At 45.8% G+C, this 21,311-nt stretch overlaps 2 protein-coding genes across 2 annotated transcripts in view; both read right to left on the reverse strand.

Annotated features, from left to right (window-relative positions):
- Positions 1 to 7,329: 7,329 nt before the first annotated feature.
- The window catches only part of LOC125150799 (neutrophil gelatinase-associated lipocalin-like), a 43,066-nt gene continuing 29,084 nt past the window's right edge, over positions 7,330 to 21,311 (reverse strand). The window contains exon 6 of the mRNA XM_047831158.1: positions 7,330 to 7,361. Within this exon, the coding sequence (XP_047687114.1) occupies positions 7,342 to 7,361 (20 nt within the window). The 3' untranslated portion in view covers positions 7,330 to 7,341. The remainder of the gene's footprint in view (positions 7,362 to 21,311) is intronic.
- On the reverse strand, positions 7,342 to 10,886 carry LOC125150802 (neutrophil gelatinase-associated lipocalin-like). The gene is made up of 6 exons (XM_047831161.1): positions 10,749 to 10,886; positions 10,089 to 10,225; positions 8,634 to 8,713; positions 8,371 to 8,490; positions 8,056 to 8,157; positions 7,342 to 7,361 (listed from the first exon to the last, which is right to left on the reverse strand). The coding sequence occupies exons 1-6, from the start codon at positions 10,884 to 10,886 to the stop codon at positions 7,342 to 7,344; spliced, it is 597 nt and encodes a 198-aa protein (XP_047687117.1).

Here is a 21,311-nt window from a genome sequence, read left to right on the forward strand (position 1 = left end):
GTGTCTCCTAGATGTCACCACCAGGGCCAGAGCTGATGGAATGCCTGACCTGAGGCTGACCTGAGGGCTGACTGGCCTCAAATGAGACTCCCAGAGACCTCATTAGCATGTCTACCTGCTACAGGGGAACCAGCTCCCCTAGCCTGGGCTTTGGGTGGTTGGTCCAGAGAGAAGGAACTCTGGGTGAATAGGAGCATAATATACAAGCTAGAGCCCCCCACCCCCCACTCTCAGGTGGGATATGTGTGACATTCCTCTGGCTGCCCAAGAACAAAGGAAAGGAAAGAAAACACATGGTTAACTGATAGAGATCCCAGTCATGCAGGACATGAGTCTCCATCAGTTTACAAATATCTTAGTAAATTAGAAGAAAAAGACAATCTTATCAATAGTCTAGCCTCCAGAAGCCTATAGACTCAGGTTCCTGGAGCCCCTATTAACACTCTCCCCACCATGGTGATGTGGGGAAGAAAGGCAAGAAGGAAATGGCAGGTAAGATTAAATTTCCTGATACCCTGCAGTCCAGTGACAAATAATTGAGGCACATACAGGGTACATTTTCCCAGGACCCCCTACCATTCCTAAATATAAATCCCTTACTAGAGGTAAAACAACCTAAGCTTGACAATAGCAGGTCCTAGGGTAGATTAGGAGTCCTCTTTAGCACGTCAGACTCCTTCTGGAGGCCTCCTTCCCTTTTGACTTTACTTCCCCTAACTTCCTAGTATATAAACAGTCACTCTTCCCAACTTCAATGCAGCTTTTTCTGCCCATGGATCCTGTCCTCATGTTTTAATAAAATCTTTTTTTTTTTTTTTTTGCGCACCAAGACATCTTCAAGAATTCTTTCTTGGCTGTCAGCTCTGGAACCCTCCCCACCCCACTCAATAACCTCACCATTTGGCCTCCAATGTGGGGTGTGGGTCTTTTCATCTGGACTCAGAGCTTCAGTGCAAACTTGGTGAGCACTTTCTCTTTGCTTCCTTTGCTCTTATTTCAGGGGCTTTTCAAGGAGTCTGGTCTTATTAGAACACTTTCCTGTCTCCATTGCTCAGGCTGTACTCCTGTAGCCCGTGGCTAGTCCATGGGGAGGAGAGAGCCTGTCTTTTGGCTGAAAGTGAATCCCCAGGCCGGAATGGTAAAAAGATCCAGAAACTTGTGCCCTCTCTTTATTTCTGTCCTTATACATTGTTGTCTGTCCTGGGCACAGGACAGCCACCTAAGTGACTAACATGGCTGCCAATCTTAAGACTCCTGTGTGAGGTTTCCTCTTCATTGGTCTAGCGTGATCCCATCCACATCCCTGGTCTCACCAGTTCTGGCTGTGGGACCTCCCCTAGAAACCTGCAAAACCAGTACCCTGATGAACTGGGAACCATTTCCCAGGAAGTTGGCTGTAAAGACTGTATGTGTTGGCATGTAGAGTAGATCATAATGGGTTTCAGTCTTCACAGTTTTTTGTCAATGTCCTCTATTAACTAGGACTTAAATTACAAAATTGGGCAATTCCATCTTGTAAAACTTTTCCAGTATTTTCCATGATTTAAAAATGATGTTGTCTTCAGCTTCTCAGCAAGGCAAACTAGGTCCATCTGCTGGCACCGATTTGTAGGCTAGGATGAAATGGGAAAGTGGGGGGGACACCACATTCCTTCTACAGAAGCCCTTAAAGGCTGGTTGGTGATCATCGAGATGTGCTTCGAGGTAGGCCTCCAGTCACATTGACCCCTCAGAAACCTCTGATGTATCCTGCACGGGTGCTGCCACCTGGTGATTAGGCGGGATTTTCATGGTAATGGCCCTTCTCTACTTTTCTCTCTCTAGGAAGAGGATGGGAGCTTCTCAGTCCCCAAGGACTCCTCCTTGGGATGTCTTTTTAACCCACTGGAAACAAATTGGATTGCAAAATTTAGGAAAGGGCTGATGTCATGTAACTGTGTATGGCCTTAGTAGGATCTAGCAGCTAGAGCTCTTCTGCAGGAAACAGAATCAATGCACAGGGGTACCCCAGGTCCAGGCCTTCACAGATTTAAGTCAGGACCTGTACCAAAAGCCTCTTGCAGAACGCACTTGCCCAAATGTGTTTGGCTAGTAAACTCCCTCCGGGCATAGTGGATGTCCTAACAGGCCTCCTCCTGATGGAACTCAGGTGCTAGTGGAAGCAAAGGCCCTCCCTGACAAAGGGGATGCTGACCCTTTCTCTTTGTTCCTCCTCCTAATAGATGTGGGAGTCTCTCCCTCATTCATTTCCTGAGTTATCGGCTATAATTGGAGCCAACTGTGGGTAGTCTACCTTGAGACAGGTACTTTAAAGAATATTCCCAAGCAGCTGCCCAAACGCCCTTTGTTTCAGGGAAATCCCTTGTCTTCTCTAGCCTGACATAGACTCCCTATTTCCACTTTGCTGGAAATCAAACAAACATGGTGTCTCCTCTTTCCCAGCTGACAAAGTTTAGAACCAGAAATCCTCTCTCTCTGCCTCTGGCATTTCGCCTCTTCTGCCTTCCCTTCTCCCTCCTCCTGTTTCTGCATCACCCTCTGTGTGACCTACATAACTGGCTTCTATACCATCCTCCCACCCACGATATCAAGGAGCGATGAGCACCCTCTTGGATCGCCCACTTTAGATTCCCCCATTGGTGTCCCAGGTAAAATGTGACAATGGGGAACAAACTGGCCTTAAAGTGAACACAGGTGGAACGTATTCAGTGTTAAAGCTTATTTAAGTTTGTTGGTTAACTAAGATAGACATGTATTTAGAGTTATCAGCATTAAATATGAAATTTTTTTTCTACCAAGGTTTCCTAAAGGTCAAACTCATCTTGTCTCTGTTGCAATTTGTTAGGAAAAAGATGACTTAAAGGATAATTTTATGTATCTCAAAGTTTTCACAGATAATTAAGATAGCTTTCATAGTCTTTGGTAATCTGACACTTGGATAAATGGGATTGAATTCACTGGATATCTAGGTCTTTTCCAAATAGAACGAATGGAGTGTTAAAGCATTGATTACTGAATATAGGTTTCTGCTTTTGACTTCTTATTGCAGAGAAACTAAGAACATTTGGGTCTATTGGAAAACATGGTTTAAGCTTAATTGATTCATGAATTTGCCATCTAAAGGATTCTGGTGTAGGGGCGCCTGGGTGGCGCAGTCGGTTAAGCGTCCGACTTCAGCCAGGTCACGATCTCGCGGTCCGTGAGTTTGAGCCCCGCATCGGGCTCTGGGCTGATGGCTCAGAGCCTGGAGCCTGTTTCCTATTCTGTGTCTCCCTCTCTCTCTGCCCCTCCCCCGTTCATGCTCTGTCTCTCTCTGTCCCCAAAATAAATAAACGTTGAAAAAAAAATTTAAAAAAAAAAGGATTCTGGTGTAACGGTTTACAAATGGTTACTACTTAGTCTCAGCTGGACACTAAGGTTGCTAAGAGTCAAAATTCTGCTAAGCATAATTAAGACTGATGGAAATAAGGAAAGCAACTCTATATGTAAGAAAGTATGACTGTGTAAAAAAGAGAGAAGGAATGGAAATATATATTTTTGTTACAGATAAAAGAAAGTAATTTTGTCTTAAATTAGACTGGTTTGGAGAAAAATGGCCTGGGACAAAATTTGAATGCAAAGGAAAGTCATAGAAGGTTCATGAAGGGAAATCTTTGGAAAAGAATTAAAAAAATTTTTTTTAATGTTTATTTTTGACAGAGAAAGAGACAGAGCATGAGCTGGGGAGGGGCAGAGAGAGAGGGAGACACAGAATACGAAGCAGGCTCCAGGCTCCAAGCTGTCAGTACAGAGCCTGAGGCGGGGCTCGAACTCACAGACCGTGAGATCATGACCTGAGCCGAAGTGGGACACTCAACCGACTGAGACACCCAGGCAACCCTGGAAAGGAATTTTATGTGTGATTATGACAGACTATGTTGCAGAATGGATTTTTAAAAGTACACCAGTATAAGGTTGAAATTCTGCTTTTCTCTCTGTTCAAAACACAGTTTTCTTTGGATTGTACGGCTCTTGATTAAAAAAATAAATAAATAAATAGTATACAAAGGTTTGTTTTCTCTTTTGTCTCCTGGGAAAACCACAGCTTTAGGTTTGTCTTTATCAGGTCATTGATCATTCAGTAAAAACTTCTCACTGTTAGGGGCGCCTGGGTGGCGCAGTCGGTTAAGCGACCGACTTCAGCCAGGTCACGATCTTGCGGTCCGTGAGTTCGAGCCCCGCGTCAGGCTCTGGGCTGATGGCTCGGAGCGTGGAGCCTGTTTCCGATTCTGTGTCTCCCTCTCTCTCTGCCCCTCCCCCGTTCATGCTCTGTCTCTCTCCCAAAAATAAATAAATGTTGAAAAAAAAAAATTTAAAAAAAAAAAAAAACTTCTCACTGTTAAAGGAGATAAGTTTCGCTAACAAGTATATAACCCTATATATTGCCTTTGGAATCTCATATTGCCATCTTGGTTAAATACATAATTTAAAGCTTTAAGATTTGTAATGAACTGAATTCTATTTCAGATGTTCACTATAACTTTCTAAGGTTTGACAAACTTCCCCGGATTTAAATTGTAAAAAAAGTCTTTTTGACCAAGGAGGTCTTTTTATTTGGTATGTTAAATGAAAGTCCTATTAAATAATGATACACCTTAGGTGGTATTGCTTGGGTAAATGCTGGAACTGTTCAAATGTGTTTGCAATTCCTAAATCTCTAAATGAACATGCAAAACATATCCTACCTAAACCTGATCTGACAGTTATTAGAAACCCACACCATATAAATCCAAAACACCTGGTTTATTTAAAGGATGGAAAGCCTACTATAACAGGGGATTTAACTCCAAAATGGAAGGGCTTCTACTGGATCATATTATGTACTCCCGCTGCAGTATATTAGAGGAGCACACTTCATGGGCTCCTATATCTAAATAAAACCTGTATCCCCTTCCCAGGAATTCAATGAGTAAACTAATCTGCCTTCTTATTCCTGTGAACCTGTAGAAGATTTCAGACTTCTCTTAGGGTAGTTGTACCTTTCCTTTTCATCCTCCTTTCCCAATTTCTACTAACAGTTCCTTCTTACAACAGGCCATTCAAAAGGATCACCACAGATATTTGAGTTAAAAACCAGAAAGACCAATCTGATTCCTGCTGCCTGTTCCCAAAAGCATCTGAGGATGCTTCAAGCCTAAAATCTAAAAAAAAGCTCACTGGCAGTACTGGGAGAGACTGGGTTTGTAATCTGCTGTAATCACTAACCAGTATTTGTCTTGTTTCTATAAAAGTACCTCTTATTAATTACCTGATGGGTTACTAAACAAAACAGAGTCAATATGATGGTTATACACCACGTGTTACACGGTTAAGGCCTTAAATGACTCTCAAAATACCATTATTTTACTAAATATGAAAATAACTAAAATGCATAAAACACTTCTACAAAACAGACTGGCAATAGATGTTTTAAGTGCTACACAGGGTGGACGTTATATTCTCATTAAGTACAAAATGCTATGTATACATTCCACACTATTACAGAAATATTTCTGGATTTCTAACGACAAGAATACTCAAATTGGCACATTAAACAATTCCTCTCTTTCCTTTAGTGATTGGGTAAACTCTTGAACTGGAAGATTTTTGTTATCTACCAAAGACTTTTCATTTGAGCTGATCTTTCTAGTTATTCTACTTATGTTTTGCTGTTTTCTCCCAAGTCTCTCTGCCTGGTGCCAAGACTCCATCACTACAATAACTTCAAGCCAAGAGATGATCGTTTCTACTCAAGCAAGTTCATACAACGTTTTCCACCTTGGATTCAGCTGCCTCACCTTGACTGACCTATGTTTCCCTATGGACCAATAATGACCCATAGGTAAGGACAACTCTATGCCCCTACTCAGCAGGAAGAAGCTATGAAAGATGAGACCTTCTTCCTTCAACAAACTTAAAGATTTAAGGGTCAAAGTTGGATCAGGGGGGATATGATGAGGAAGTCTGAGGCAACTGTGAACAAAACAGGCTGACAACCACCCCCCCCCCCCCCCCCGTGGAATATGTGACATATTTCTCACACATTCCTGGCTACCCAAGAACAAAGGAAAGGCATTTAATTGCTTGCCATGGTGATGTAGGAAACTAAGGCAAATGAAAAATTAAATCCCCTTACTGCCTGCAGCCCATTGACAAGTCCTTAAACCAGCAGTGACCTCCCTCTAGGATCTCAGCTGCTTTGAAGATGACACTTTGCTAGGGGCAAGGAGAACCTAAAGTCAACATTATCCCAACCTCCAAGATCCTTACAGGAAGGAAGTCTACTTCCTTCTCTCAACTACCCCAAGGTGTATGCTGGCAATCATACTCCAAACTTATGGCCCCTGATATGCATCTGAACAGTTTCATGATTGAGGTTTTATTCAACTGTAATAAGTGGTGTTTCCCTAGCAACAGCGAGCCCCTCAAGGTCCTGGAAACCTTGCTTCCAAAATACCTTAGAGACCTACTCTATCCCTGACCTCCTCCAATTTGAGGCTAAATATAATCAATTACCCATCACAACCCCAGTGCAGCTTTTCCCACCCATGGGCCCTGTCCTCATGCTTTAATAAAATCACATTTTTGCACCAAAGATATCTTCAATAAATATTTATTGGCCCTTAGCTTGGGAGCCCCCCATCACTCCAAAACTTTATCACTGGTGACAGAGGGGTGACAGCACCTCAACCCACCCCCCAACCCTCTCCATCTGCCTGGTTCTGGCTGGACCTCTGACATTGGACCTGCTGCAGGCAGTTGAACATGGGTGTGAGATGTGCCCCTTCAGTGTGCTAGGAGGCAGGGGCAAGTCACGACTCCTGCTGGTCTGGGTCTGGGCCTGGATTTGGGAGCCAGAAGTGTTCAGTCAAAGCTGGAATCAGCTTCTGTGGCCTCCATCCCTTGCTGGGGAACACAATACCTGGGAGTGATGCTAGTAGGAGCCTGCCCTTGATTCTTTTCCCTCTCAGAGGGCCCAGAGGTCAAGGAGCACAGGTTGGAGTTCGGGGGACATGTGTTTATTTAGACAGTAATGACGGGTTCCATTAACAGGGCAGTCTGGGAAGCAGTGAGCTGGTGGGCTGTGTAGTGAGAATGATCCCCTGGATCTCTCACTGGTGTCCAGAGTGGTGGGGACAGCTGGACAATGCCCTGAGCAGAGGTGAGAGGGATGGGGTGGAGAGAGTCAGAGGGCACCTGAGAGGGAGTCAGGGGAATAAAGAGGTGCTGGGCAGGTGGGACAAAGGGAGACTTGGGACCCCCTCCCAGATGCACCCTGGCTACCATCAGCCCCCTCTCCAGCCATACTTACCGCACCTTTGCTCACTCATCGATGCACTGATCTGTGGAGGACAAAGTGGTCAGCATGGGCAGGGGTGTGTGTGTGGGATCCTTGGCCTCCAGGGCCCCTGCACTGCCCCTGGGCTGTCCTGGATCCAGTCACAGAACCTCTGGGGCTTCCCTTCAGGGATGGTACAGCAGAGGACTAGATGATAGGGAAGGGGACTGAGGGAGAGGCCTGAGGACAAGCAGACCTGGGTGATACCCATTCTCCAAAGGAGGCAGGTGAGGCTCAGCCAAGTTCCTGCTTGGGCACCAAGCCTTCTGCCTGTTTACCTGCTGAGTCCTGACACACCCTCAGCCTTGGGGAGGCACCTGCCCAGGCCAGGCTGCCTGAGGACAAGGGCACCTGCCAAGTCAGTGGTGAGCCAGCCCCAGGGCAAAGGAGGAGGTGGCCCAGGACAAACAGGCCAGGCAGGGAGGAGGAAGAGGGGGAAATGGCCAGGCAAGGAGACTGGGGAAGCTTGGCCCCAGATGTGTAATTCTCATGTGGGCAGGACTGAGCTATTGTGAAGGAGGAAACTTGGGAACCAGAACCCTGGGTGTGACAGGGTCTTCTTGAACCCAAAGTGGCTCCTGGAGCTCCAGTGACCACAGCAGGGCTCTGCTTCCCTTCTCTCTCCCCTTCTCTAGTGAGGTAACATCAGGCCTGGGCAGTACCCATATACCCTTCTCCTGTCACCAGCTGGTGATTACCAATGTGGATTGGGAAGATGATGTGCTCATCGGTGAGGCCCAGGGCTTTGACGAAGCTAATGAAGTTTTCCTTCAGCTCACGGGTCAGCTCCTTGGTCCTCCCTGTGACCAAGATGGCTGGTGAGTGGCTGGCGAAAGCCCCATAAATATTGTGGAACCCATGAATGATGCCTCAGACCCCTCCCCACCTCTCTTTTCACAGACCCCTCTCCCACCTCCCAGGGCTCAGAGTGTAGGTAACCTTGGGGGCTGGGTGTCGTGGGCCTCTTCTTCCCCAACACAAACAAGAGCCAGGTCCCAGGGGGTAAGACCCACCATAGAGGGTGATCTTGAAGAACTCCCGGTTTTTGTAAACTGTCTTGAAGAACACCGTGGCAACCTGGTTGTAGTCTGTGGCCACCACTCGTACAATGTAGCTCTGAGTTCCAATGTAACCTGCATGGCAGACACTAAGGAATTAGCCTGCCCTGGCCAGGTAGAAGGAGCCATTTCTTCCACCCCGTCCTCCACAGGTTGGCATCTGTGTGGAGGGACAGGAAGGTCAGTGACCCTGGAGACCCAATCCACTCAGGACTCACGCTCAATGTTGCCCAGGGTGAATTCGCCTGGCTGTGAACTTGGGATGAAAATTCTGAGCCAGTGATCACAGGTCTCGTTCCTGTGGAAGCAAGAGATGGGTGGGTAAGAGGGTGACAGCCCACCGTGCCACAGCAGGAGCCTCACTCCCCACCCCTCAGATGGGCCTGGCTCTTCCCCACTGAGCCCATCCCTGCCTCTCCCTGCCAACTCTGCCCTGAGCCCACTCTGACCTGCCCATACTCTCCCTCCCAGCACCTACTGTCCTTCCTTCTTCTGGGCTGTTTCCCCTTGGCAGCCTTTGCTCCATACTTTTCCTCACACCAAGGCATTTGTTCCATATATATATATATTTTTAATTTTAACATTTTCATTAATTTTTGAGAGAGAGAGAGAAAGAGAGAGACAGAGCAAGAGGTGGGGAGGAGCAGAGAAAGAAGGAGACACAGAATCCAAAGCAGGCCCCAGGCTCTGAGTTGTCAGCACAGAACCCGACACGGGGCTCACACCGACAAACCATGAGATCATGACCTGAGACAAAGTTGGACGCTTAACCAACTGAGGTACCCAAGTGCCCATGTCCTCTATTCTTATCTTTTGGGACCCTGCTATAACCATTCTTGGGGGAATCACCACCAAAGCTCCAGTCTGCTGGATGCCAAAGACTCCCTTAGCTGTTGGGCCAACATCTGGTCCCCTGGCACTCCAGAGCCGATATCCCAACACCTGCCCCTCTTCGGATCCTTCAATGACAGATGCTCTATCCCCATACCCAAGTGCCAAATCCAGAAACCCAGAGGAGCTGGGTAAGCCTTGCCTCCCCTCTCTAGGTCCTAATCTGCCCCAAACTCTGGTCATCTCCATCTATGATTGATCAGCCTCCTGGGCTGCACACCATCATTCCTCTCCCTGCTGCAGCCATACCCACTCCTCACCAGTACCTGAGTCCCCTGCCATTGTGGCCACCCCCCCCCCCCCACTGCTCATCAGCTCCTGCTCAGGGCAGCCATGCAATGGCTTGCTGTTTCTTGAAGAAGTGGCTCTCTCTGACTCAGCCCAGCAGCCCTGCCATGAAGGTCCCAGGCCTTCTACTGACGCAGGTTGGTTCCTCAAGGCCCATTCCATAGACCACCTCCCTAGAAGCCCTTAAGAATGTCCTAGGTGGGATTCCACACTAGATCCAGTGACCCTCCTCCCATTCTAGGACACTCTGCTCTCTTTGGTAGAGAGTCTCTGTCCATCCTCAGTACTCTACTGTGTCTGTGCTGAAGTGACCAAGAAATGTTGATCTAGTGAATGAAAGAAGGAATAAGCACAAGGATCCAGTACCCAGTGGTAGGATGAATGATCATCTTTCAGCTTTGGTCACCCCTTGGCTAAGACATTAGTCTGCTTCTTGGATCCCAAGGGCAGTCCTGTAGGTCCCCCATGCTCCCTTAGGAGGTGGTGGCACTCACCAGGCCAGGATAGAGGTGACATTGTAGCTGTTCTCTTCGTTCAGCTCGTAGGTGGTGGCATACATCTTCAAGTGGCTGTGTTCTTCTTTATTAAATGCATTCCCTGCCAATCCTACAATGTACCATTTCCCCTGGAACTACAATGGGGGCTGGTGATAGGCAGGGCAAGGAGCAGCCCTAGGGGACCCTCCTGCTCCATCCCTGCAGGCACCTCTAGGCAGCCTGGGCCTCAACCAGAAGCCCCTCTAACTGGGCTGCTGGGACCCAGACTGGCCACACAGGCTGGGCTGATGATCCTGGTGGAGCTTTAGCCCATCAGGCCAGGCGGGAGCACTGAGTGTGTCAGGGACCGGGTGACCCTTGGCAAGTGGCCAGCTAGCTTCCCTGAGCCTCAGTTTCCTCATTATGTAGAGGGCCTGAAGGTGTTCCCACCTTGCAAGGACTACAGGGATTATGGAAGAAAGTGTAGACTAGGGGAGTTTGTCTACTCAGCTAACCCTCTTGTCAGCAAGGTTGCATGTTGTTGGAGGTTTCAGGTGTGTCTTCCATCAGGGCACCAGAGGGCAGACTGAGCTAAAGTCTGAGCCCATCCTGTCTCTCCTCCCCTCTGTTCACACTCTTCTCAGGGCCTCCCTGCACCTGCCCCTCCAGGCCCCTTACCAGCTCATTTTGGAAGTCAGGCTGCAGAGGGACCCTGTGCAGAGGCGGGGCTGGGATCAGGTTTGGGGTGGAGTCCTGGGCCTGGGTTTGCAAGACCCCCAGCAGGGCAAGGCTCAGCCACAAGAGACCTAAGGCCATGACTTCAGGGCTGAGGAAGCAGGCACCACTCCAGATATTCCCTGATAGAGGGGATGAGTGAGGAGGCTTCTGGGGGGATGCTATTTATGGTCTCTGTGGCCAATGGCTCACCCCAGGGTGGAGCGACATATCTTTTGCCAAATCCTGGAAGGGTGAGGCAATTGCTAGTATCTCATGCTGAAGATCATGGCAAGCTTTCTGCCCTTCCCCTAGGTCAGGATTATGCAAGATGAGGGGCAGAAAGGTCCATGAGGCTAGAGGATGCATTCCCCATATCTCCACATCTCTGGCAGGGACAGTGACTGTCTCCACAGTCTCTTCCCCCTGGTTAGCACTGCGTGTGGTCAGGGGTCTGTGATCTGGACCAGCTGTCATCTCTGACCTCCAGGAGTTTCTCTGCTCTGGCCCAAGTACATGGTGGGGTAAGTGCGGTGGGGCCCCCTTATTGCACCTAATGAAAACAGAGAATGCCTCCCACCAACAGAACCCATGCTGCTTTGTGGGTCTCCAAAAGGAAGGGAAGGGGACTCAGCTGAAAGAGGACATTCCTGGTAGGGAAGGACAGAGTGTACCCTGTGTTGCTCATGGAGCCCAGATCCTGGCCTTCCCAGGTACCCACCCTAGGCCTTGGCACAAGGTGAGACACCCTTTCCCTGACCCCACAACCAAAGACCTACCGGGGAGTGTTCCTTATGAAGGAGCATAAGGCAAGCTGAGGGCAAAGCACATGTTAGCATGCCTCTTCCCCCAGGTGGGATATGTATGACATTCTTCAGGCACTCCTTGATGCCCAAGAACAAAGGAAAGGAGTGAAAACAAATTGTTAGCTGATAGAGATCACAGGTTTGCAGGACTTGAGTCCCCATTAATTTACCCTTGTTCTAGTAAATTAGGAGAAAAATGGAATTTTATCAATTCCCTCATCTCCAGAAACCTATACTCAGTTTCCTGGAGCCCCAGTATCAACCTCCCCCTCATAGTGATATGGGGAAGAAAGGCAAGAAGGAAATGGCACATGGCATTAAATTTCATTATGACCTGCAGCCCATTGACAAATACATGAGGCAAAAATGGAGTGTAACATTTCTCCAGGAATTCCTTACTGTCTTAATGTTAATGCTTTGCTAGAGGGCAAAACAACCTTAGCTTGACAACATCTAGGCCTCCAGTAATGTGCAAGTCTTCTTGAGAATATGAAAATCCTTTAGAAACTTCCTCTTAACTTTATCTCCCCCAACCCATGGTATATAACCAGTCACTCTTCACAACCCCAGTGCAGCAGCTCTTTCTGTCCAAGAGTCCTGTCCCCATGCTTTAACAAAATCACCTTTGGACTGCAAGCTGTATTACAAAGCTCTAATCATCAAGACAGTATGGTACTGGCACAAAAACAGACACTCAGATCAATGGAACAGAATAGAGAACCCTGAAGTGTACCCACAAACGTATGGCCAACTAATCTTTGACAAAGCAGGAAAGAATAATATTCAATGGAATAAAGATAGTCTCTTCAGCAAGTGGTGCTGGGAAAACTGGACAGCAACATACAGAAAAATGAACCTGGATCACTTCCTTACACCATACCCCAAAATAAACTCAAAATGGATGAAAGACCTAAATGTAAGACAGGAAACCATCAAAATCCTTGAGGAGAAATCAGGCAAAAACCTCTTTGACCTTGGCCACGGCAACTTCTTACTCAACATGTCTCCAGAGGCAAGGGAAATAAAAGCAAAAATGACCTACTGGGACCTCATCAAATAAAAGCTTCTGCACAGCAAAGGAAACAATCAGCAAAACTAAAAGGCAACGATGGAATGCGAGAAGATATTTGCAAATTACTTATCAGATAAAGGATTAGTATCCAAAATCTATAAAGAACTTATCAAACTCAACACCCAAAAAACAAATAATCCAGTGAAGAAATGGGCAAAAGACATGAATAGACACTTCTTCGAAGAAGACATCCAGGTGGCCAACTGACACATGAAAAAATGCTCAACATCACTCATCATCAGGGAAATACAAATCAAAACCACAATGAGATACCACCTCACACCTGTCAGAATGGCAAACATCAACAACTCAGGCGACAAAAGATGTTGGTGAGGATGCAGAGAAAGAAGATCTCTTCTGCACTGCTGGTGGGAATGCAAACTGGTGCAGCCACTCTGGAAAACAATATGGAGGTTCCTCAAAAAAATTAAAAATAGAACTACCCTATGATCCAGCAATTGCACTACTAAGTATTTATCCAAGGGATACAGGGATGCTGTTTCAAAGGAGCACATGGACCCCAATGTTTATAGCAGCACTATCAACAATAGCTAAAGTATGGAAACAGCCCAAATGTCCATCAATGGATGAATGGATAAAGAAGATGTGGTATATATGTATGCATATACATATACATATGTGTGTGTGTGTGTGTGTGTGTGTGTGTGTGTGTGTATACACACAATGGAGTATTACTCAGCAATTCAAAAAGAATGAAATCTTGAAGATGGCGGCTTAGGAGGACGCTGGGCTCACCGCACGTCCTGCTGATCACTTAGATTCCATCTACATCTGCCTAAATAACCCAGAAAACCGCCAGAGGATTAGCAGAACGGAGTCGCCGGAGCCAAACGCAGACGAGAGGCCCACGGAAGAGGGTAGGAAGGGCGGCGAGGCGGTGCGCGCTCCACGGACTGGCGGGAGGGAGCCGGGGCGGAGGGGCGGCTCGCCGGCCAAGCACAGCCACCGAGTCTGGCTTGCAAAAGCGGAGGGGCCTGACGGACTGTGTTCCCACAACAAGCGCGACTTAGCGTCTGGGAGGTCATAAGTTAACAGCTCTGCTCGGAAAGCGGGAAGGCTGGAGGACAAAGGGAGGGAGAGCTGCTGAGCCCCCTGACAACAGAGCTCAGTTTGGTGGGGAACAAAGGCGCTCGCCAGCGCCATCTCCCCCGCCCATCCCCCAGCCGAAATCCCAAAGAGAACCTGTTCCTGCCGGGGAACTTGCTCGCTCCGCGCAAACACCCAACTCTGCGCTTCGGCGGAGCCAAACCTCCGGCAGCGGATCTGACTCCCTCCCGCTGCCACAGGGCCCCTCCTGAAGTGGATCACCTAAGGAGAAGCGATCTAAGCCTGCCCCTCCTGCCCCCGAGCACCTTGCCTACCCACCCCAGCTAATACGCCAGATCCCCAGCATCACAAGCCTGGCACGGTGCAAGTAGCCCAGACGAGCCACACCACCCCACAGTGAATCCCGCCCCTAGGAGAGGGGAAGAGAAGGCACACACCAGTCTCACCGTGGCCCCAGCGGTGGGCTGGGGACAGACATCAGGTCTGACTGCGGCCCCGCCCACCAACTCCAGTTATACACTACAGCACAGGGGAAGTGCCCTGCAGGTCCGCACCACTCCAGGGACTATCCAAAATGACCAAGCGGAAGAACTCCCCTCAGAAGAATCTCCAGGAAATAACAACAGCTAATGAGCTGATCAAAAAGGATTTAAATAATATAACAGAAAGTGAATTTAGAATAATAGTCATAAAATTAATCGCTGGGCTTGAAAACAGTATACAGGACAGCAGAGAATCTCTTGCTACAGAGATCAAGGGACTAAGGAACAGTCACGAGGAGCTGAAAAACGCTTTAAACGAAATGCATAACAAAATGGAAACCACCACAGCTCGGCTTGAAGAGGCAGAGGAGAGAATAGGTGAACTAGAAGATAAAGTTATGGAAAAAGAGGAAGCTGAGAAAAAGAGAGATAAAAAAATCCAGGAGTATGAGGGGAAAATTAGAGAATTAAGTGATACACTAAAAAGAAATAATATACGCATAATTGGTATCCCAGAGGAGGAAGAGAGAGGGAAAGGTGCTGAAGGGGTACTTGAAGAAATAATAGCTGAGAACTTCCCTGAACTGGGGAAGGAAAAAGGCATTGAAATCCAAGAGGCACAGAGAACTCCCTTCAGACGTAACTTGAATCGATCTTCTGCACGACATATCATAGTGAAACTGGCAAAATACAAGGATAAAGAGAAAATTCTGAAAGCAGCAAGGGGTAAACGTGCCCTCACATATAAAGGGAGACCTATAAGACTCGTGACTGATCTCTCTTTTGAAACTTGGCAGGCCAGAAAGAATTGGCACGAGATTTTCAGGGTGCTAGACAGAAAAAATATGCAGCCGAGAATCCTTTATCCAGCAAGTCTGTCATTTAGAATAGAAGGAGAGATAAAGGTCTTCCCAAACAAACAAAAACTGAAGGAATTTGTCACCACTAAACCAGCCCTACAAGAGATCCTAAGGGGGACCCTGTGAGACAAAGTCCCAGAGACATCACTACAAGCATAAAACATACAGACATCACAATGACTCTAAACCCGTATCTTTCTATAATAACACTGAATGTAAATGGATTAAATGCGCCAACCAAAAGACATAGGGTATCAGAATGGATAAAAAAACAAGACCCATCTATTTGCTGTCTACAAGAGACTCATTTTAGACCTGAGGACACCTTTAGATTGAGAGTGAGGGGATGGAGAACTATTTATCATGCGACTGGAAACCAAAAGAAAGCTGGAGTAGCCATACTTATATCAGACAAACTAGACTTTAAATTAAAGGCTGTAACAAGAGATGAAGAAGGACATTATATAATAGTTACAGGGTCTATCCATCAGGAAGAGCTAACAATTATAAATGTCTATGCACCGAATACCGGAGCCCCCAAATATATAAAACAATTACTCATAAACATAAGCAACCTTATTGATAAGAATGTGGTAATTGCAGGGGACTTTAATACACCACTTACAGAAATGGATAGATCATCTAGACACACGGTCAATAAAGAAACAAGGGCCCTGAATGAGACATTGGATCAGATGGACTTGACAGATATATTTAGAACTCTGCATCCCAAAGCAACAGAATATACTTTCTTCTCGAGTGCACATGGAACATTCTCCAAGATAGATCATATACTGGGTCACAAAACAGCCCTTCATAAGTTTACAAGAATTGAAATTATACCATGCTTACTTTCAGACCACAATGCTATGAAGCTTGAAATCAACCACAGAAAAAAGTCTGGAAAACCTCCAAAAGCATGGAGGTTAAAGAACACCCTACTAACGAATGAGTGGGTCAACCAGGCAATTAGAGAAGAAATTAAAAAATATATGGAAACAAATGAAAATGAAAATACAACAATCCAAACGCTTTGGGACGCAGCAAAGGCAGTCCTGAGAGGAAAATACATTGCAATCCAGGCCTATCTCAAGAAACAAGAAAAATCCCAAATACAAAATCTAACAGCACACCTAAAGGAACTAGAAGCAGAACAGCAAAGGCAGCCTAAGCCCAGCAGAAGAAGAGAAATCATAAAGATCAGGGCAGAAATAAACAATATAGAAACTAAAAAAACTGTAGAGCAGATCAACGAAACCAAGAGTTGGTTTTTTGAAAAAATAAACAAAATTGACAAACCTCTAGCCAGGCTTCTCAAAAAGAAAAGGGAGATGACCCAAATAGATAAAATCATGAATGAAAATGGAATTATTACAACCAATCCCTCAGAGATACAAACAATTATCAGGGAATACTATGAAAAATTATATGCCAACAAACTGGACAACCTGGAAGAAATGGACAAATTCCTGAACAACCACACTCTTCCAAAACTCAATCAGGAGGAAATAGAAAGCTTGAACAGACCCATAACCAGCGAAGAAATTGAATCGGTTATCAAAAATCTCCCAACAAATAAGAGTCCAGGACCAGATGGCTTCCCAGGGGAGTTCTACCAGACGTTTAAAGCAGAGATAATACCTATCCTTCTCAAGCTATTCCAAGAAATAGAAAGGGAAGGAAAACTTCCAGACTCATTCTATGAAGCCAGTATTACTTTGATTCCTAAACCAGACAGAGACCCAGTAAAAAAAGAGAACTACAGGCCAATATCCCTGATGAATATGGATGCAAAAATTCTCAATAAGGTACTAGCAAATCGAATTCAACGGCATATAAAAAGAATTATTCACCATGATCAAGTGGGATTCATTCCTGGGATGCAGGGCTGGTCCAACATTCGCAAATCAATCAATGTGATACATCACATTAACAAAAAAAAAGAGAAGAACCATATGATCCTGTCAATCGATGCAGAAAAGGCCTTCGACAAAATCCAGCACCCTTTCTTAATAAAAACCCTTGAGAAAGTCGGGATAGAAGGAACATACTTAAAGATCATAAAAGCCATTTATGAAAAGCCCACAGCTAACATCATCCTCAACGGGGAAAAACTGACAGCTTTTTCCCTGAGATCAGGAACACGACAAGGATGCCCACTCTCACCGCTGCTGTTTAACATAGTGCTGGAAGTTCTAGCATCAGCAATCAGACAACAAAAGGAAATCAAAGGCATCAAAATTGGCAAAGATGAAGTCAAGCTTTCGCTTTTTGCAGATGACATGATATTATACATGGAAAATCCGATAGACTCCACCAAAAGTCTGCTAGAACTGATACAGGAATTCAGCAAAGTTGCAGGCTACAAAATCAATGTACAGAAATCAGTTGCATTCTTATACACTAACAATGAAGCAACAGAAAGACAAATAAAGAAACTGATCCCATTCACAATTGCACCAAGAAGCATAAAATACCTAGGAATAAATCTAACCAAAGATGTAAAGGATCTGTATGCTGAAAATTATAGAAAGCTTATGAAGGAAATTGAAGAAGATTTAAAGAAATGGAAAGACATTCCCTGCTCATGGATTGGAAAAATAAATATTGTCAAAATGTCAATACTACCCAAAGCTATCTACACATTCAATGCAATCCCAATCAAAATTGCACCAGCATTCTTCTTGAAACTAGAACAAGCAATCCTAAAATTCATATGGAACCACAAAAGGCCCCGAATAGCCAAAGGAATTTTGAAGAAGAAGACCAAAGCAGGAGGCATCACAATCCCAGACTTTAGCCTCTACTACAAAGCTGTCATCATCAAGACAGCATGGTATTGGCACCAAAACAGACACATAGACCAATGGAATAGAATAGAAACCCCAGAACTAGACCCACAAACGTATGGCCAACTCATCTTTGACAAAGCAGGAAAGAACATCCAATGGAAAAAAGACAGCCTCTTTAACAAATGGTGCTGGGAGAACTGGACAGCAACATGCAGAAGGTTGAAACTAGACCACTTTCTCACACCATTCACAAAAATAAACTCAAAATGGATAAAGGACCTAAATGTGAGACAGGAAACCATCAAAACCTTAGAGGAGAAAGCAGGAAAAGACCTCTCTGACCTCAGCCGTAGCAATCTCTTACTGGACACATCCCCAAAGGCAAGGGAATTAAAAGCAAAAGTGAATTACTGGGACCTTATGAAGATAAAAAGCTTCTGCACAGCCAAGGAAACAACCAACAAAACTAAAAGGCAACCAACGGAATGGGAAAAGATATTCGCAAATGACATATCGGACAAAGGGCTAGTATCCAAAATCTATAAAGAGCTCACCAAACTCCACACCCGAAAAACAAATAACCCAGTGAAGAAATGGGCAGAAAACATGAATAGACACTTCTCTAAAGAAGACATCCGGATGGCCAACAGGCACATGAAAAGATGTTCAGCGTCGCTCCTTATCAGGGAAATACAAATCAAAACCACACTCAGGTATCACCTCACGCCAGTCAGAGTGGCCAAAATGAACAAATCCGGAGACTATAGATGCTGGAGAGGATGTGGAGAAACGGGAACCCTCTTGCACTGTTGGTGGGAATGCAAATTGGTGCAGCCGCTCTGGAAAGCAGTGTGGAGGTTCCTCAGAAAATTAAAAATAGACCTACCCTATGACCCAGCAATAGCACTGCTAGGAATTTATCCAAGGGATACAGGAGCGCTGATGCATAGGGCCACGTGTACCCCAATGTTCATAGCAGCACTCTCAACAATAGCCAAATTATGGAAAGAGCCTAAATGTCCATCAACTGATGAATGGATAAAGAAATTGTGGTTTATATACACAATGGAATATTACGTGGCAATGAGAAAAAATGAAATATGGCCTTTCGTAGCAACGTGGATGGAACTGGAGAGTGTGATGCTAAGTGAAATAAGCCATACAGAGAAAGACAGATACCATATGGTTTCACTCTTATGTGGATCCTGAGAAACTTCACAGGAACCCATGGGGGAGGGGAAGGAAAAAAAAAAAAAAAGAGGTTAGAATGGGAGAGAGCCAAAGCATAAGAGACTTAAAAACTGAGAACAAACTGAGGGTTGATGGGGGGTGGGAGGGAGGAGAGGGTGGGTGATGGGTATTGAGGAGGGCACCTTTTGGGATGAGCACTGGGTGTTGTATGGAAACCAATTTGTCAATAAATTTCATAAAAAAAAAAAAAAAAAAAAAAAAAAAAAAAGAATGAAATCTTGCCATTTGCAACTACATGGATGGAACTAGAGGGTATTATGCTAAGCAAAAATTAGTCAGTCAGAGAAAGACAAATATCATATGACTTCACTTATATAAAGACTTTAAGATACAAAACAGATAAACATAGGGAAGGGAAGAAAGAATTATATAAAAACAGGGAGGGGGACAAAAACTTGAGAGACTCTTAAATATGGAGAACAAACAGAAGGTTACTGGAGGGGTTGTGGGGGGGGGATGGGCTAAATGGGTAAGGGGCAGTAATGAATCTACTCCTGAAATCATTGTTACACTATATGCTAACTAACTTGGATGTAAATTTTAAAAATAAATTAAATTTAAAAAAAATTTTAAATCACTTTTTGTGCACCAAAGATACCTCAAAAATTCTTTCTTGGCTGTCAGCTCTGAATCCCCACCATTCCAAAGCCACATCATTCATACCTTGAGTCATTGCTCCATTTCATCCATGCCCCATTGGCAAGGTGAACCCAGACTTCAGCTGGCCCCTAAGGGACTTGGCCCCTCCTGTGGGCCCAGTGGACAGAAACCCCAAGCTAGGCATGCCAGCCACAAATAAGACAGCTTGACAGAGTAGAACTCTGAGGCTAAAGTCCCGGTTCCATCCTGCTGGGGGACAATGCGAGCCATGCATTTGCACTTTGTAAAAAGGGGTGGTGGGCTGGGGCCCCAAGGGGGGCTCTCTACCCTGCCTCTCTGGACACCAGGTACTTTGGGTCACAGTGAGTGCTAGGACTCAGCCTCATCCTTGAGAGATCAATGATACCACCTGCCATCTCTGGCCATTATCTTGGACTGTGGAGCCCAGGCTAGGACTGGACCCCCAGAAGTGCTCCCGCCATGGCTGATCCCAGCTTTGTCCAGGAGGGAGGCACTTTGCTCATGGGGGCTTGGCTGTCCATGGGAGGCAGTGATGGGTCCCAGCCCCTGGGCCGTGTCTCCTAGATGTCACCAAGTTGGCCAGAGCTGGCGGAATGCCTAACCTGAAGCTGTCCTGAGGGCTCACTGGCCACAGATGAGACTCCCAGAACCTCAAAGGCTCTTCCATCTGCTGCAGGGGAACAAGCTAACCTAACATGGCCTTTGGGTGGTGGGCCCTGAGAGAAGGGACTCTGGGTAAAGAGGGAACATAAGGAAAACTGAGGGCAATGTACAAGCTAGAACTCCACCCCCCCCCCCCCCAGGTGGGATATGTGTGACATTCCTCTGGCTGCCCAAGAACAAAGAAAAGGTAAAACACACACACACACACACACACACACACACACACACACAACAAATGGTTGACTGATAGAGATCCCAGTCATGCAGGACATGAGTCTCCCATCAGTTTACAAATATCTTAGTAGATTATAAGAAAAGGCAATGTTATCAATAGCCTGATCTCCAGAAGTCTATAGACTCAATTTCCTGGAGCCCTATTATCACCCCTACCCCCATGGTGATGCAGGAAAGAAAGGCAAGAAGTAAATATAAGGTAAATTAAATTTCCTGATATGCTGCAACCCATTGACAAATAATTGAGGCTAGGACTAGAACAACATTTCTCTAGGAACCCCTACCGTTCCTAATACAAATGCCTTACTAGAGGTGAAACAACCTTAGCTTGACAATAGCAAGGCCTGAGGTGATTAGGAGTCCTCTTTAGCATATCAAAGTCCTTCTGGAGGCCTCCCTTCCTTTTGACTATACCCCCCTCTAACTTCATAGTACGTAATCAGTCAGTCTTCACAACCAGAGTGCAGCTCTTTCTGCCCATGGGGCCTGTCCCCTTGCTTTAATAAAATCACTTTTTTTGCACCAAACACATCTTCAGGAATTCTTTCTTGGCTATTAGCTGTGGAACAACACCCCCACCCCCACACACACACACACACTCTAAAACTTTATCATTTGTGTCCCAATATGGAAGTGTCAGTCTTTTCATCTGGACTCTGAGCTTCGGTGCAAACTTGG

Source organism: Prionailurus viverrinus, chromosome D4, assembly GCF_022837055.1.
Source record: "Prionailurus viverrinus isolate Anna chromosome D4, UM_Priviv_1.0, whole genome shotgun sequence".
Classification (NCBI taxonomy): Eukaryota; Metazoa; Chordata; class Mammalia; order Carnivora; family Felidae; genus Prionailurus; species Prionailurus viverrinus.

Excerpts from the sequence above, each read along its gene's own strand:
- LOC125150802 (XM_047831161.1), bottom strand. The coding sequence starts at position 10,886 with ATGGCCTTAGGTCTCTTGTGGCTGAGCCTTGCCCTGCTGGGGGTCTTG. Across the intron at positions 8,714-10,088 it reads GTCACCTCTATCCTGGCCTG|GAACGAGACCTGTGATCACT; the intron begins GTGAGTGCCACC and ends TTGCTTCCACAG. Across the intron at positions 7,362-8,055 it reads CATCTTCCCAATCCACATTG|ATCAGTGCATCGATGAGTGA; the intron begins GTAATCACCAGC and ends TGTCCTCCACAG.